Source organism: Ceratosolen solmsi, unplaced genomic scaffold (genome assembly GCF_000503995.2).
Source record: "Ceratosolen solmsi marchali unplaced genomic scaffold, CerSol_1.0 scaffold3, whole genome shotgun sequence".
In the NCBI taxonomy this organism is placed as follows: Eukaryota; Metazoa; Arthropoda; class Insecta; order Hymenoptera; family Agaonidae; genus Ceratosolen; species Ceratosolen solmsi.
This window is the reverse complement of record NW_011948428.1, coordinates 4980470-4994033: the sequence shown is the minus strand read 5'-3', so window position 1 is coordinate 4994033 and position 13564 is coordinate 4980470. Positions and strand designations below refer to the sequence as shown.

At 31.4% G+C, this 13564-nt stretch overlaps 1 protein-coding gene across 1 annotated transcript in view; it reads left to right on the top strand.

The window, feature by feature from the left end:
* Positions 1-6035, top strand: part of LOC105363714 (protein decapentaplegic) — a 29148-nt gene extending 23113 nt beyond the window's left edge. The window contains exons 4-5 of the mRNA XM_011501465.1: positions 3344-3726; positions 5008-6035. Of these exons, the coding sequence (XP_011499767.1) occupies positions 3344-3726; positions 5008-5544 (920 nt within the window). The 3' untranslated portion in view covers positions 5545-6035. The remainder of the gene's footprint in view (positions 1-3343; positions 3727-5007) is intronic.
* The last annotated feature ends 7529 nt before the right edge of the window (positions 6036-13564 follow it).

The following is a 13564-nucleotide window of genomic DNA, read 5'->3' as shown; positions in this document are numbered from 1 at the left end:
GGAGGAGGAGGAGGAGGAGGAGGAGGAGGAGGAGGTGGAGAAGAAGGAGGAGGAGGAGGTGGTGGAAGGAGGAGGAAGGAGGTGGAAAGGAGTCTGCGGCCGCATAAATCGCGAGGAACAATGAAACTGGCTCGCTCCCGGGGTGGTCCTGAGCGCGAGTCCAGGCAGCGGGGATAATATATTATATCAGCGGATAATGGATTCTGCTTACTGCACAATTTGCCCCGAACTTATGGGGGCTCCGACTCTTCTTCTTATTTTTTCCTCCTCTTTTGCAGTTTATCCCCTCTCCACCCTCATCTCTCTCTCTCTCTCTCTCTCTCGCTGCCCTTCTACTCCCTAGAATATCTTTGTAGGGAATAGTACAATTTTTCAAACTTCTACAATTCGTATTTATAGACATGTTGAACAAATAATTTAATGAAAATAAGATTTTCAGTCGTAATTATATTACGATAAAAACGTGAAAATTATATATATGAATATTATGAATATTATTCAAAGTGTAACTATTTGTGAATTTGATTTTCATAAATATTAATAAATTACTAAATTATGAAATGTCGCGGTCTATTTAAAATTTCCATTACCATTAATTAGAAGAAAAAAAAAAAATATATATATATATATATATATATGGGTGTGTGTGTGTCAATTTTCACTAATCGATAATAAACATATGAATCGTTATTAAATATGAGTAAGATTTTATTTATCCATTTGATTTTTTACAATTCTCAATTAATAATAAATAATAAATAATAATTTATTTATCCATGTGCATTAATAAATCGTGAATAAAAAGTTCGATTTGACAGAAAATAAAATATTATTCCCCGGTCGAATACAATATACAAGACCAGGTTGTTTATCGTTTTTTTTAGTTATTTATTCCAATTGCTCCCGCTATGTGGTTCCGTTAAATTGTGAGAAACAATAAAACAAAAGTCCAGAAGGCACGTAAAAAGAATTGCGCCTCATTACTATAAAACCACCGTATTACGCCCGTCGACAGTTGATCTTTTCGCTTATTCACCGCAGCCTCCCATCCCCAAATGCGTTGTCAATTGCAACTTTCTTCATTCCCACCTCAGCCGCTATCTCCCGTTTCTTTAACCCCACATTTTCCTCTTTCCTTTCCACTGCATCTTCCTTTTACCGCCGCTCGCGAGATTCCGCAGATCGCGTGATCGATTTGCAAACGCATGCGGCGGTCGCAGCCCGAGGAATGTCGGGAACGCGGCCGATTTCGTTACTCGCCGTCGAGATTCCATCCCTCCGAGGGGGCCCATTCTTTTTGTCCTTTTCTTAGTCGGACTCTCCCCGCTTCTTGCTGTCGTGTCTTACCTAAGCAAAAACGTCCACGCCAATTTTGACGTTTTCATCGTGCTCGATACGAGTCCACGTTCGGCTGCCCAATCGCTTACTTTTATCTTTTTTTCATTTCTTTTTTTTTTTATTTATTTTTTTTATTTTTTATTTGTTTTAATCGATTAATTGTGGTTCTTACCATATATTTTTTATTTTATTTTGGCTCTTGGTGGGGGGGAGGGGGGGGGGTAATACCTTTATTAAGTTATTCTTTAATTAATAAGAGCCAATACACAAATTTTTGCAGCTTCTACTTTGTCTATCGTTGTTACCTTATTGAAATAATTAGGCACTCGTATTTATTATCAATAGTCGCGGATTGGCAAATAAATTAAATTTTATTAATACATTTATCTTAACGTAATTGTGCTCGAAGTTATGAAGCTTCGAATAATAAAGATCACATCGTACTAATTTATTTCTCATAAATTTATTGTACGCAATTAACAAACGCACAAATAGTCTTATATTTACTTTCTTGTTACATTTAATCTAAATGGTAAGACTTTTTTAGGATCTAATGTAACTATGGATATGTAAATAATGTATTTTTAATTTTAATTGATTTAATTTTTTATTTTATCGATTACTCCATTTTATAAATTCTTAATCTGTTACTATTACAAAATAAGAATCTAATAAAGTCTTTGTGATTCCCAATTTTACGAACTTCGCGAAATATATAAAATTATGAGAAACATATTACCGCCGATAAATATACGATCATGAAAGATCTTAGCAACTTGGAATATTTATCAGTTTTTCTTTTTAATTGAATAAGTCTTATATAGATATACAATTATCCGAAGCAACGTTAAAACTCACTCATTCCTCGATAATTTCTCTATTGTTATATTTATCTTTCTATTATGTGGGATGTGCGTATATACATCAACGACTGTTCATTCATTCATTATTATGATATCGCCTTTGGGCTTTCGTATCTTGTGTATACGTCGCACAAAAGTTTTGTTTGCGATATTACATTATCATTCAACGCATCTTTTTTTTCGACGACCTTCGATAACAAAAAGAAAAAAATGTTAATAATTCAGACAAATTCTCACACATTATTGTGTCTATTTTCTCTCTCTCTCTCTCTCTCTCTCTCTCTCTCTCTCTCTCTCTCTCTCCCTCTCTCTCTCTCGGTCTGGGTATATTTTAATTTTATTATCGTATTTATGCAGGATATTTCAAAGAGTTAATTTTATTGAAACAACTTGCAAAAATATTGCAAAAATTTATATAATATTAAATCCGAATATTTTAATGAACAATCATTTGAAGGTAATGAAATTTTTTCTATAATATTAATCTATATGGCAAATAATTTCTTCAATGTGAAAATAATTTGGAACATGGCTAATTTAAAAGAATATCCGCATTGATTAAATATTATTAACATAAATTAAATGAATCTAATAATTAGTGACTTGCTTTTAATTATCTACAATAATATTTATATATTAATCTTGAGAAATGGATTTTTATGGATAAGTATTTACTTATCTGCAAGCTAATAAAACGCTTTTTTAATTGGCTATTATATATAAAGCCACTTAATAAAAATTGATTACAATCGACATATTTTATACGATACTTGAAAAATTTTCCTTTAAAGTTGTAATTAATTAAAATGCTTATATTCGCTAAGTTACAATAATAATAAACTTTGGCGATAAATGTTTTCTTCTTATTAAAAATTCAATTGAAAATAATTGTTTTCGACATAATATCGTTAAATGACCATTGCACATATAAAACTAGCATATTTATTTATTTCAATCCTAAGCTACGATTTAGCGATAAGTATACCTTAGTTCACACATTGTTTTTCTTCTTCTTTTTTCTTCCCCACCTCTATCCCAAATAAGGTGAACTTAAGTGCGTGAATTGATGATAATAATGAACGAGCAATGATAAAGTCAACTGTGAAAATAAGGGAAACCGTGGTGGCTCCGTTCTGTTACAGAAAGTGATCTCGATGAGAAGTTCAAATCGGCGCATCGCTTCAGGTTGTCGTTCGACGTGAGCAGCGTCCCGGAAGCCGAGCGACTTCACGCGGCGGAGTTGAGCTTGAGCCGCGTCGTCCTGGAGCGGCGAAGGCCACCCGAAGACGAAATCACTACAAACGAGATCGACGGGGACGTGGTGCCGAGGCTCGTCCGGCTGATGGTCCACGACATCGTGCGACCGGGTATAAGAGGCAAAAGCAAACCTCTGCTGCGGCTCATCGACAGTAAGATCCTCGACATAAGATCGAACGCGAGCGTGAGCCTCGATGTTCGCCCGGCGGTCGAGCGTTGGCTTTCAAAGACAACCGCGCAATCGCAAAATCATGGACTTCTTGTGCAGGTATGCATATGCAAATGCGTGTTCGCTTTTGTCTCCTCAGCTCCTCGCTTAGAAACGGCTCGGTATTGTTTGTACATGTTCATCCGTCTTGTGGTGAAAGCTAATAAATGACAGTGGTTAAAATAAATGGCTTGTCGCACCTACCGGACAGCTCATTTCCTATTTTTATAAACTCCGAGAAATAGCTGCATGTTATTATTGATGGGATATTTATTGTATTGTAATAATTGCAATAATTTCATCCCGCGTGTAATAACTAGATTTTACATAAAGCTTGAAAATTACAAAAACTCGTTTACTTGTCAATTGCCATTGGCGTTACATATAGGTAATCCGCAAAGCCGTAGGTCATATTGAAGATAAAATTTTACTTTACATGGTTATTTCCACGTGTATCGTGTGTATCTCTAACCGGTTACAAATTTTCATAAAAACGTAGATACTTTATATGGAGGTACGAGTGTATCTCTATTGGCAGGCGATCAATTAATGCGATTGTAAAAGAAAAAAAAAATGAAAAAAAGGAAGAAAAAAAGCGTCTCTTATGGCAAATTTACGGCAGAATTCCGGCAGACTTTTATATTAATTTATGTTATGAGCAAGTGTTTTATGCCCGTGGAACTTTACCGCAATCAGCCAGTGAGATTATGGGACCGTAAAAGATATTTCGCAATTCTGTTGCAACTGAGCTGTTCGCGTGCAATTTTGACTAATATGAATAAAAGATCGAATTAACCACTAATGGCTAACGTATGTTTATCTCGTAAGAGTTCAGGGTCACTCGACACGAACACAATATTTAACGTCTTTCGCATTTCGCCTACCGTTATTTAAAACAATTTTTAATTTATCCCTTTTTCGTTTTTCATGAAATGGCTGTGATACAGCTGTCGGGATTCCTTAGGATTACATCGAATCGACGCTCCCAAACGCTCCCAAACATCGATTATTTATTCAATTAATTTTATTCGTTCGAGTGTCACGAATTTCTAACCGTACATTACATTCTGAAATTATTGCAATTACATTTATCGTCAGCAGCCAATGAGTAATTTAAGCAAGTAATTTTATCGTAATAATATCATTTAATCGTCGAATAAGCCTCGTGCTACCACTACACGGCCCCTCCATCCAGATAAGCTGTCGTACGAATGTAAAAAACGCCGCTAATCGACAGTCGATGTGACAATGTTAACATTCGATTGCCCCGATCACACTGTCAACGATCAAGGTCGACTTAACCCCCCTAGCTAACCCCCGTCGATTGTTTTATGTTCACAGGTAATAGGCGACGCGACGAAACGAAAAAGCCCTTATCGTCGACAGGAGCACGTGCGACTGAGACGGAGCCTCGACGAGGAACACGAGAGCTGGCAGCGCGTCCGTCCGACTCTCTATGCTTACACGGATGACGGTCGTAAAAAGATGTCAAGCGCGAGTGACATAATGGAGCGCAGAGCTCGACGAGCCGCGCTTCGAAAGAATCGTCGCAAGGATGGCAGGGAGAACTGCCGTAGGCATCCGCTGTACGTGGACTTTGCCGATGTCGGCTGGAACGACTGGATCGTGGCACCGCCCGGTTACGACGCCTTTTACTGTCACGGCGACTGTCCCTTTCCTCTGGCCGACCATCTCAATTCGACGAATCACGCGATCGTCCAGAACCTCGTATACTCGACAAACCCGAGCCTCGTGCCGAAAGCGTGCTGTGTGCCAACGTCTTTGGGCTCGATATCGATGCTGTATTTGGATGAGGAAAACAAGGTTGTGCTGAAGAATTATCAGGACATGTCGGTACTGGGCTGCGGTTGCCGCTGAAGGAGCCTTAGATAGACATAATTTTCTGACCTTCTTAACTCAGGAACTCTTTTGAACTACGGCCGTTTGAAGAGTTTGATTACGTTTTAATAGTGGTCTGGTGATATAGTGATGATAGTCTGGTTATAGTGATGATAGTCTAGGATTTTTAATAATTGGAACGCCTTCTCCTAATGTTGGCTTAGCTTCAGTTTATAAAATGTTACGATGTAACGAGCGAGAGAGCCATAGCCATAGGGTAAATAAATGATTATTGTGTTTTATATTATTGCAAAGACTAGGCGAACTAGAATGAATAGATGAGAAGTAATTGCCTGTCTAGCGGTGTGCAAATAAGTAATAAATTAATAATTAAATAAATTTAAATATTGCGTCTCGAGAACCTAAAACTGATATAAGACAAGATCAGTGAAAGAGACGACCAAAGCGAAGTAAAAAAAATGAAAAAAACTGTGCCTCTAGTGTCTTTGTTGAAAAAAATAAGATCCATTTTTTTTGTTTTTTTTTTTTTTTTTTTTTTTTTTTTTTTTGTTTGTTTGTATTTTCTTTAAATAAGACGTATCAAACTATGCTTTCATGCGCGGAAGAAAAATAATATTGTAAAGTAAGGAATTGCATTTCCGTATTGAATGCAATGAATAATTCTTTGCCTTTGGAAGGCAAAAACATCATAAAGAGAAAATTATTTTTACCTCATGAGGGAGAAAACGTCAGAGGAGATTTCAAGGCAGAGAAATAGAGATAGAGAGATAGATAGATAGAGAGAGAGAGAGAGAGAGAGAGAGAGAGAGAGAGAGAGATAATACATCTGACGCTGTCACACATTCTCCGAGGTTTTATAGCAACGAACGCAAAGACATTCGTTAACGTATTTTTGTAAATTATAATATTTATTATAAAAGTGATTAATGATTTTTTAAATTTTGTAATTACTTGTAACATAGTGTTAAGAAGCGAAGGATATTAAGAAATGAATGAGAAAATATGTTTTTACGTCTACAACGAAGCTTATTCTTGCCACGACAAAGTGTTTGTAATCGTAATATTTTTTTTATTTAATTTGATTAGAAATAAATGCATTCACAATTTATAGAATTTAATGAACATGGAACAAAAAATATTTTATTTTCCATTTTGACATTAATTTCATTGACTTAATGACTTATATTTTCATTACGACAAAATTGTTTTACTAGCATAATCATTCTTTTTTTACCAACTTTAAATACTATCATGAACATAAGTAATTGTTTTTACACCACCCCTTGAAAATATACAGATGTGTTGGTTTCGCCAATTGCCAACGCAAGAACTGAAACAGCGCAGAAGATAATCCAGAAGATTGTAAAGTCGAAGAAAAAAAAAATATATATATATATATATATATATATATATATATAGAGAGAGAGAGAGAGAGAGAGAGAGAGGAAGTGGAAGAAGAAGGGAAGGAAGACGGAGAAGGATAAAAGCGAGCGAGAAAGCCCCGAGATAGGCAAAGAAGCCGAACCTCCTTGGACGCGTATAATTTATTAATAAGGCTGCCGAGAAAACCGGTATAGATTTATATAGTCGCGTGCGCGCACACGCATTTCACACATGTGTACCGACAGATATGTACGCACTCACATAATATATACTCGCGTACGCAAATACACACACATCCCAACCTGTAGATATACAACATACTTTAATGTAATATATAGTTATGGAGGAATGTAAAAAACATTCAATTATATCTATATATGAATGTTTTTATGTATTAGTAAGAGTGCGTGGGCTTGTATGCGACGTACATATGGACATACGGAATACAATTCATACATATAACACACATGCGTAGGTACATAAATCCAAATGAGCATGCATGTATTGCCGATCTCTCACTCACGTCGCACGTAAATGCGTAAACTGCTGCCATGTACATATACCTAGATGTATATACACTACAATATCTACATACTCATATAAATGTGCATATATATATATATATATATATATATATATAAAAGAAAATATGTGTATAAGTGTGTGAGCATGTGTGACAGAGTGACAGAGTGAGATATAAGGAGACAGCGCGAGAGAGAGAGAGAGAGAGAGAGAGAGAGGGAGAGAGAAAGTGATAGAAGAAAGAGAGTAAGCGAAAAAAGCTAAAGAAGAGAGAGAGAAGGAGGAGAGATTGAAATAGAAAAAGAAACAGAGAAAGTACGAGTGGCTGATCTTGCGTCATTAAAACAGTCAACAACCTGATGAATAACCTGCATGTGCTATGTTGTATGCCAGTGATTTTCCGTTATATAGAAAAGTCGTGTGGATGTATTTGCACGTAAATAAGAGAGATAAAGCGAAATTTTACATTAAAAAAAAAAGGAACAAAAAGATATATTTTTCAAACGGAATTCTGCGTGCAAGAGACGATAAGATCCTAATTAATGAAAAAAATCTACACTTTGTCAATTTTTGTAATTTATAAAAATGTACTATAAAGTAACGTTTAGAAAATATTATATAATTATTAGGCCTCTTCTGTTTCAAATTCAAACTAATTATTCTAAAAATCGATATCTTTTCTATCGTAATTTTCCATCGAATCTTGTTTGTTTTATATAATGATCAATTAGAGGTAAATAACAATTATTTATGTGATTTTTAAGAACTTTTTATAATTTGTGCTTAATCTAAATATTTATCGTAAAACCGTACCTGCTTAAGGAATACTATTTATTTTTTCTTTGTTTTTTTTTTTTTTTTCATTATTACATTATCTAACGAATTTTTAAAGTTGAGATAGAAGAAGCAGAGACATAATACATATTAAATGGAATGAAACGAGATTTTTGTAGTGATAAAGGAGAACGCGTGTATTATATTTGTATAAAAAGCAATGATGTTCATATAATAAATAAAGAAAAATGGCGTCTGTCATGTAAAATGTGTGAATAGGTAATCATGTACACATTGTAAATAAATATTGTAAAGTATATGGCGTTTATATTATATATTATATATTAAATATTATATATTATATATAAAAGTATAATAAACTGATGTATATTGCACAAGAAAATTCTGAATTTTTACTGAAGTTAAACCATATTATTTTTATTTTTATTATTTATCACGTACACAGATTTTTGTATTAAACAGTGAATAGTCTTACCCGCTTCTTAAATTTTATTAAAAACCTTTATCAGTTAATATTGCATTACTGAAAAATGAATATTTTTTTAATACTTTTTTACTTTTTGCTTTATTAATTATATATTTAAAAATAGTATCTGAAATTCATCCAATTTATACTATTACGAAAGAAAAACAGACGTATCTAGCTATGTATTAATAAAGTTACCTACCTCTCTCCCTCCCCCTCTCTCGCTCTCTCTCTCTCTCTCTCTCTCTCTCTCTCTCTCTCTCCGCCAACTGGCTCCCTCTCTCTTACTTTTCATCCTATAATATTTTTAATAATACGTAAAGGCATTTTTAAAAAAATTACGAAAACTTTTATTATCTATCGTAATAATTTTGAATTTTTTGAAATATGTATATAATTAGAAATTTGTCATTTTTTTTTAAATTATTGAATACCCAATTTTTTTAATACTAATTGATTATTATTCATTATTTGTTTTTCAATTTAATTACTGACTAATTTATATTACTGAAATAATTAATTAATCATTGATTATTATGTATTATTTTCATTTTTATTATTAAAAGTTTTTCTACCAATTAAAGACCTCAAAACCACTTCGTCGAAAATTTTCTGATAAAGTTTATTGTGGTTCTGACAATTGTTTTTACTTATAGTTCTGTAAATCGTTTTCCTTTAAAATAAAAATATATTATTAAATTTAATCTAACGTGCCTAACTAATAAAATAATTATTTATATACTTGTACTTCTATACGTAACTAGAAAATATTTTCTAATAAAAGAATAAATGCATAAATCAATGACTATTTCCTATACACGAGCTCTTTGCAGTTTTAATTCAATGATCATGAGTTATTGGACTCTTTTTATTTATGCAACATTATAAATGATGTCTGAATTAAAATGTCTATAAAGAAATAATTATTTTTTAAGATACAAAATTTATACTCCAATATATGCTATGATAAATTAAATTTCTTAATCATTGATTGTAAATGAATAGAAAGTTTAGAAGTTAAGAATGAGAGTAAACCGAAAATTTTTTAAATTTTTAAAATTTTTCTAATAACAACAGCTATTTAACTTCAAACTTAGTTAATGATTTAAAATTATTATTATATTAATAAATTTTGCACATAATATAATATTAAATAAATATTTAATATCCATACAATTTGTGAATTATGACTATATAAATATATTTCAAACGTATATTTGTTCTTTTTTTTTTTTAATGGCACTTTAAAAATAAAATTATATGTAATTGATATTTATATCGTCATTTTATAATGAGTGATATTTTGAGTTTTAAAAATATTTTCATCGATAAGATTGATATAAAATTTCATATTATATTCAGTTACCATAAATTTGCTTACTTTATATTTATATTTTAATTTACAATCGTTTTTCTAATTTAAATATTAGTAAAGTTTGATTCTGAAAACTTTGTTGTATTGTAAAACTCAAACGTTATTTATATTATTTAATGAAAATTAAAAAAACCCTATAATATAATCGCAAAAATATTAAAAATAAATAGAGGAAACGCTATATATATATATATATATATATATTTCATAATTGTATAGTATAGTTTTTAATAAATTAGATGTAAAATATAAATTAAAATTTATTAGATATATTAAAGTATATATAAAAGTAATACATTTTATTCCCTTATCAATTACTTCAAAATGAATATTATATCATACCATTTATCCATACTATTATATTACTAATTTTACTATGTTAGAATACTTTTACATATAAGCGGTAAAAAGATTTATATAGACGAAAAAATTACTACAAAACAATATAATGTTCCATCATTATCGTCATAGAAAACGTATCTTTTTATATATGGATTAATGCCTATATTTTTACTCTAAATAATTAATTTTAATTAAATGGACGTTTCCTACAATAATAAACAATGAGAAGTTGTGTTTAGAATTTGACTATTTGATTTTTTATTATCTAGTGACTTACGGATTTGTTATAGTGACATGAGATAGTCCTTTGGTTAGATTAAAAAAAATTTTAAAATACCGGCTGTCCCCAGTACTTTCTTTTATTTATCCGTTAAATAATTCCCTCGATCATAAAAATATATTGTAAAAAAGAAATTGTAAAAAAAAAAGAAACTAGTGAATAAATATTATTTATGTAGTAGTATAGATGAATTATATATTTTAACGGTTGATCTTTGAACGTTAAGTGTCTTATAAAAATAAAATTTGACCTAGAAAATCGCTGCAAGCATAAATTATTATAAGTGTATTTCTCGTAAGGTAGAAAACATTCCATATTCAAACTCAAACATGCTGAAAGATTGAAATTTAATTTTTACGATCTAATATTTTTAAAGCAATATTCGTCAGAAAATAGGTAATAAATACACGAATGAATACTAATCGTACAAGGTTATTCGGTATTGCATACGTCGATGCAACATTCGTTACTCTCGTCGCCTCGTACATAAATACACATAAATAATTGCATGCAAAGATCTATCTTGATCGGAATCTCTAAGATTAACGGATGAATTAGCATTATAGAAGCTTCTTATCCATCTTAGGATACGCAAATGCTTTGATAATCGTAGAAAAATAAAACAACAGAAGCCGTAAGACTCCTATGAAAAATTATTATCCGCATAATAGATCCAGGGGCATAGCTAAGATACGGTCTATAAATAGTCGTTCGCTCGCTCTCGCACGCTACTATCTGTTTAACGGAAGTTAACGACTGAGAACGTGTGCCAGCTTAATAATTTTCATCGTCATATTTCCCTCCCAGCATATCAGCTGAAAGGCAGGCGTTCTCTCCTTGTTGGCGCGAGCGATTATAGGAGCGCCATAGTTCTAAGTGGGCGTTGCGCTAAGGACAGGCTTTTGCGTAACTCCGTGACAAGTGGGAGAGTGACAGAGATAGAGACACGGAGACAGAGAGACAGAGAGAGAGAGAGAGAGAGAGAGAGAGAGGAGAGAGACGAGAGAGACGAGAGCAAGAGAGCAAGAGAGCAAGAGAGAGAGAGAGAGAGAGAGAGAGTAGTGTGGGTGACAGCACACCTCGCGGGGCCACACCTTGATAATGACGCGTCAACATCACGCGCTTCTCTGTGCGAGAGAGACAATTTTCTGGCGATGAAAAGGGGCGAGAAGTTCTCTCGTGTCTTTTTTTGATATCCGGATACTTTAGAAGGCTTTTTATAAATATATATATATATATATATAACCTTCCAGTGGCATTAAACGATTAGTCGATAATGATATTTACGTTCTACTCGTAAATAATATGACTTTTCTTATTTTACATAAATATGTTACGTAAGCCCGATGTCTTTCTGAAACTTCGCGTTCCAAAATTAAAAGGAAAATAAATGGCATCGTTTATTGATTGCAAATATATTATCAGGCATTACTTTCATTTATACAAGTTGAAAAAAATAATAAAAATTTTTATCTATTCATCTAATGCCAACTTCGAATCATTTCATATACTTCCAGAAATTTAATTAACGTCGTATTTATATAAAATTAATTTAATTGATGAATCAATATTTTAGGAATTTCATTTATGAATTTACTTAGATAGTTATTAAATGCTTTAAAGTAATTATACTTTTTACCAAAGTCCATTGCTGAATATGTGCCGTTAGAAATTAATACGAAGAGCTACTGGCATAATTAGTCTTTTCATGTTTCACTTAATTTTGTAATGACAAATCTAATCCTATGGAAATTTTTCTTATTTGTATTATAATTTCTATAAAGAAGATCTCTCTCGCTTAGATGGAGTTTTTCAGAAAACTTTAGTTTGTTCTTTATCCTTATTCAACATAGTCAGAAGCGATATGCCGACTGATGTAATATAATTAAGTCAATGAATAACTTATATATATATATATATATATATATATAATATTATTATTATTAATAATAATAATAATAATAATAATAATAATAATAAAGTTCTGTAAGAAAATGTAGAATTTTACTTAATCTACATGTTCTGTGGATATAAGAAATAATCAGTATTTAGAATAAAGTCAAAGTCATTTTTATATGAGCCTTGAAAAATATTTTTCAATTATTTCTACTAAAGAAAGTATTTTTATAAATAAACTTAAAGAATATGTAAACATGCTTATTTTATGTAAATATCCATTATTGTAGAATTATTTTCTTAAAAATCTAATATAATAATATTATATTATATAAAGAGTAATATTCTATTGATAAAGATTAATATTATTAGTATAGAATACTTAAATCAAACATCGATTAATATTTAATATTAATAATTATTGAATCGAATTTATTAAAAACTAATTTCATTAAATATTTTGCTTTAAATTTTACTACGTAAGAAGAAAAGAGGGCACATGAATTTCGCTAAAATAAATAAATATAGATAAAATTATGATAAGTTATTATAATAATAAATAATTTAATAGCTCTTCTATAAATTACATTATTTAAATTACTTTAAATATATTGAATTCAAATCTATCATTTATCAGGCAGCATAAAAAGTGGAAAATATAAAATATATTTTATATAGTATAATATAAAGATTATTATTCAATTTATATCTGAGAGATAGATTAAACAGTAAAGATGGACGACTATTTGTTTAACTCTAATGGCTAGTTCTTGATCAATGGTCCATTGGTCATTTTTATTAGGAAAGAAGAATCATTTGGCTACATTCAGGAGATAAAATAGAAAAGGGATATTCAACGTTTTATTAAGCTGAAATGCTGCTTTTGAGATAAAAACCAGAAAATATTTTTAAAAGATTATATTATCCTAACTGCTTTAGATTCTTTGGCTACTCCCCTTCCTACCACTATACCTTAGAT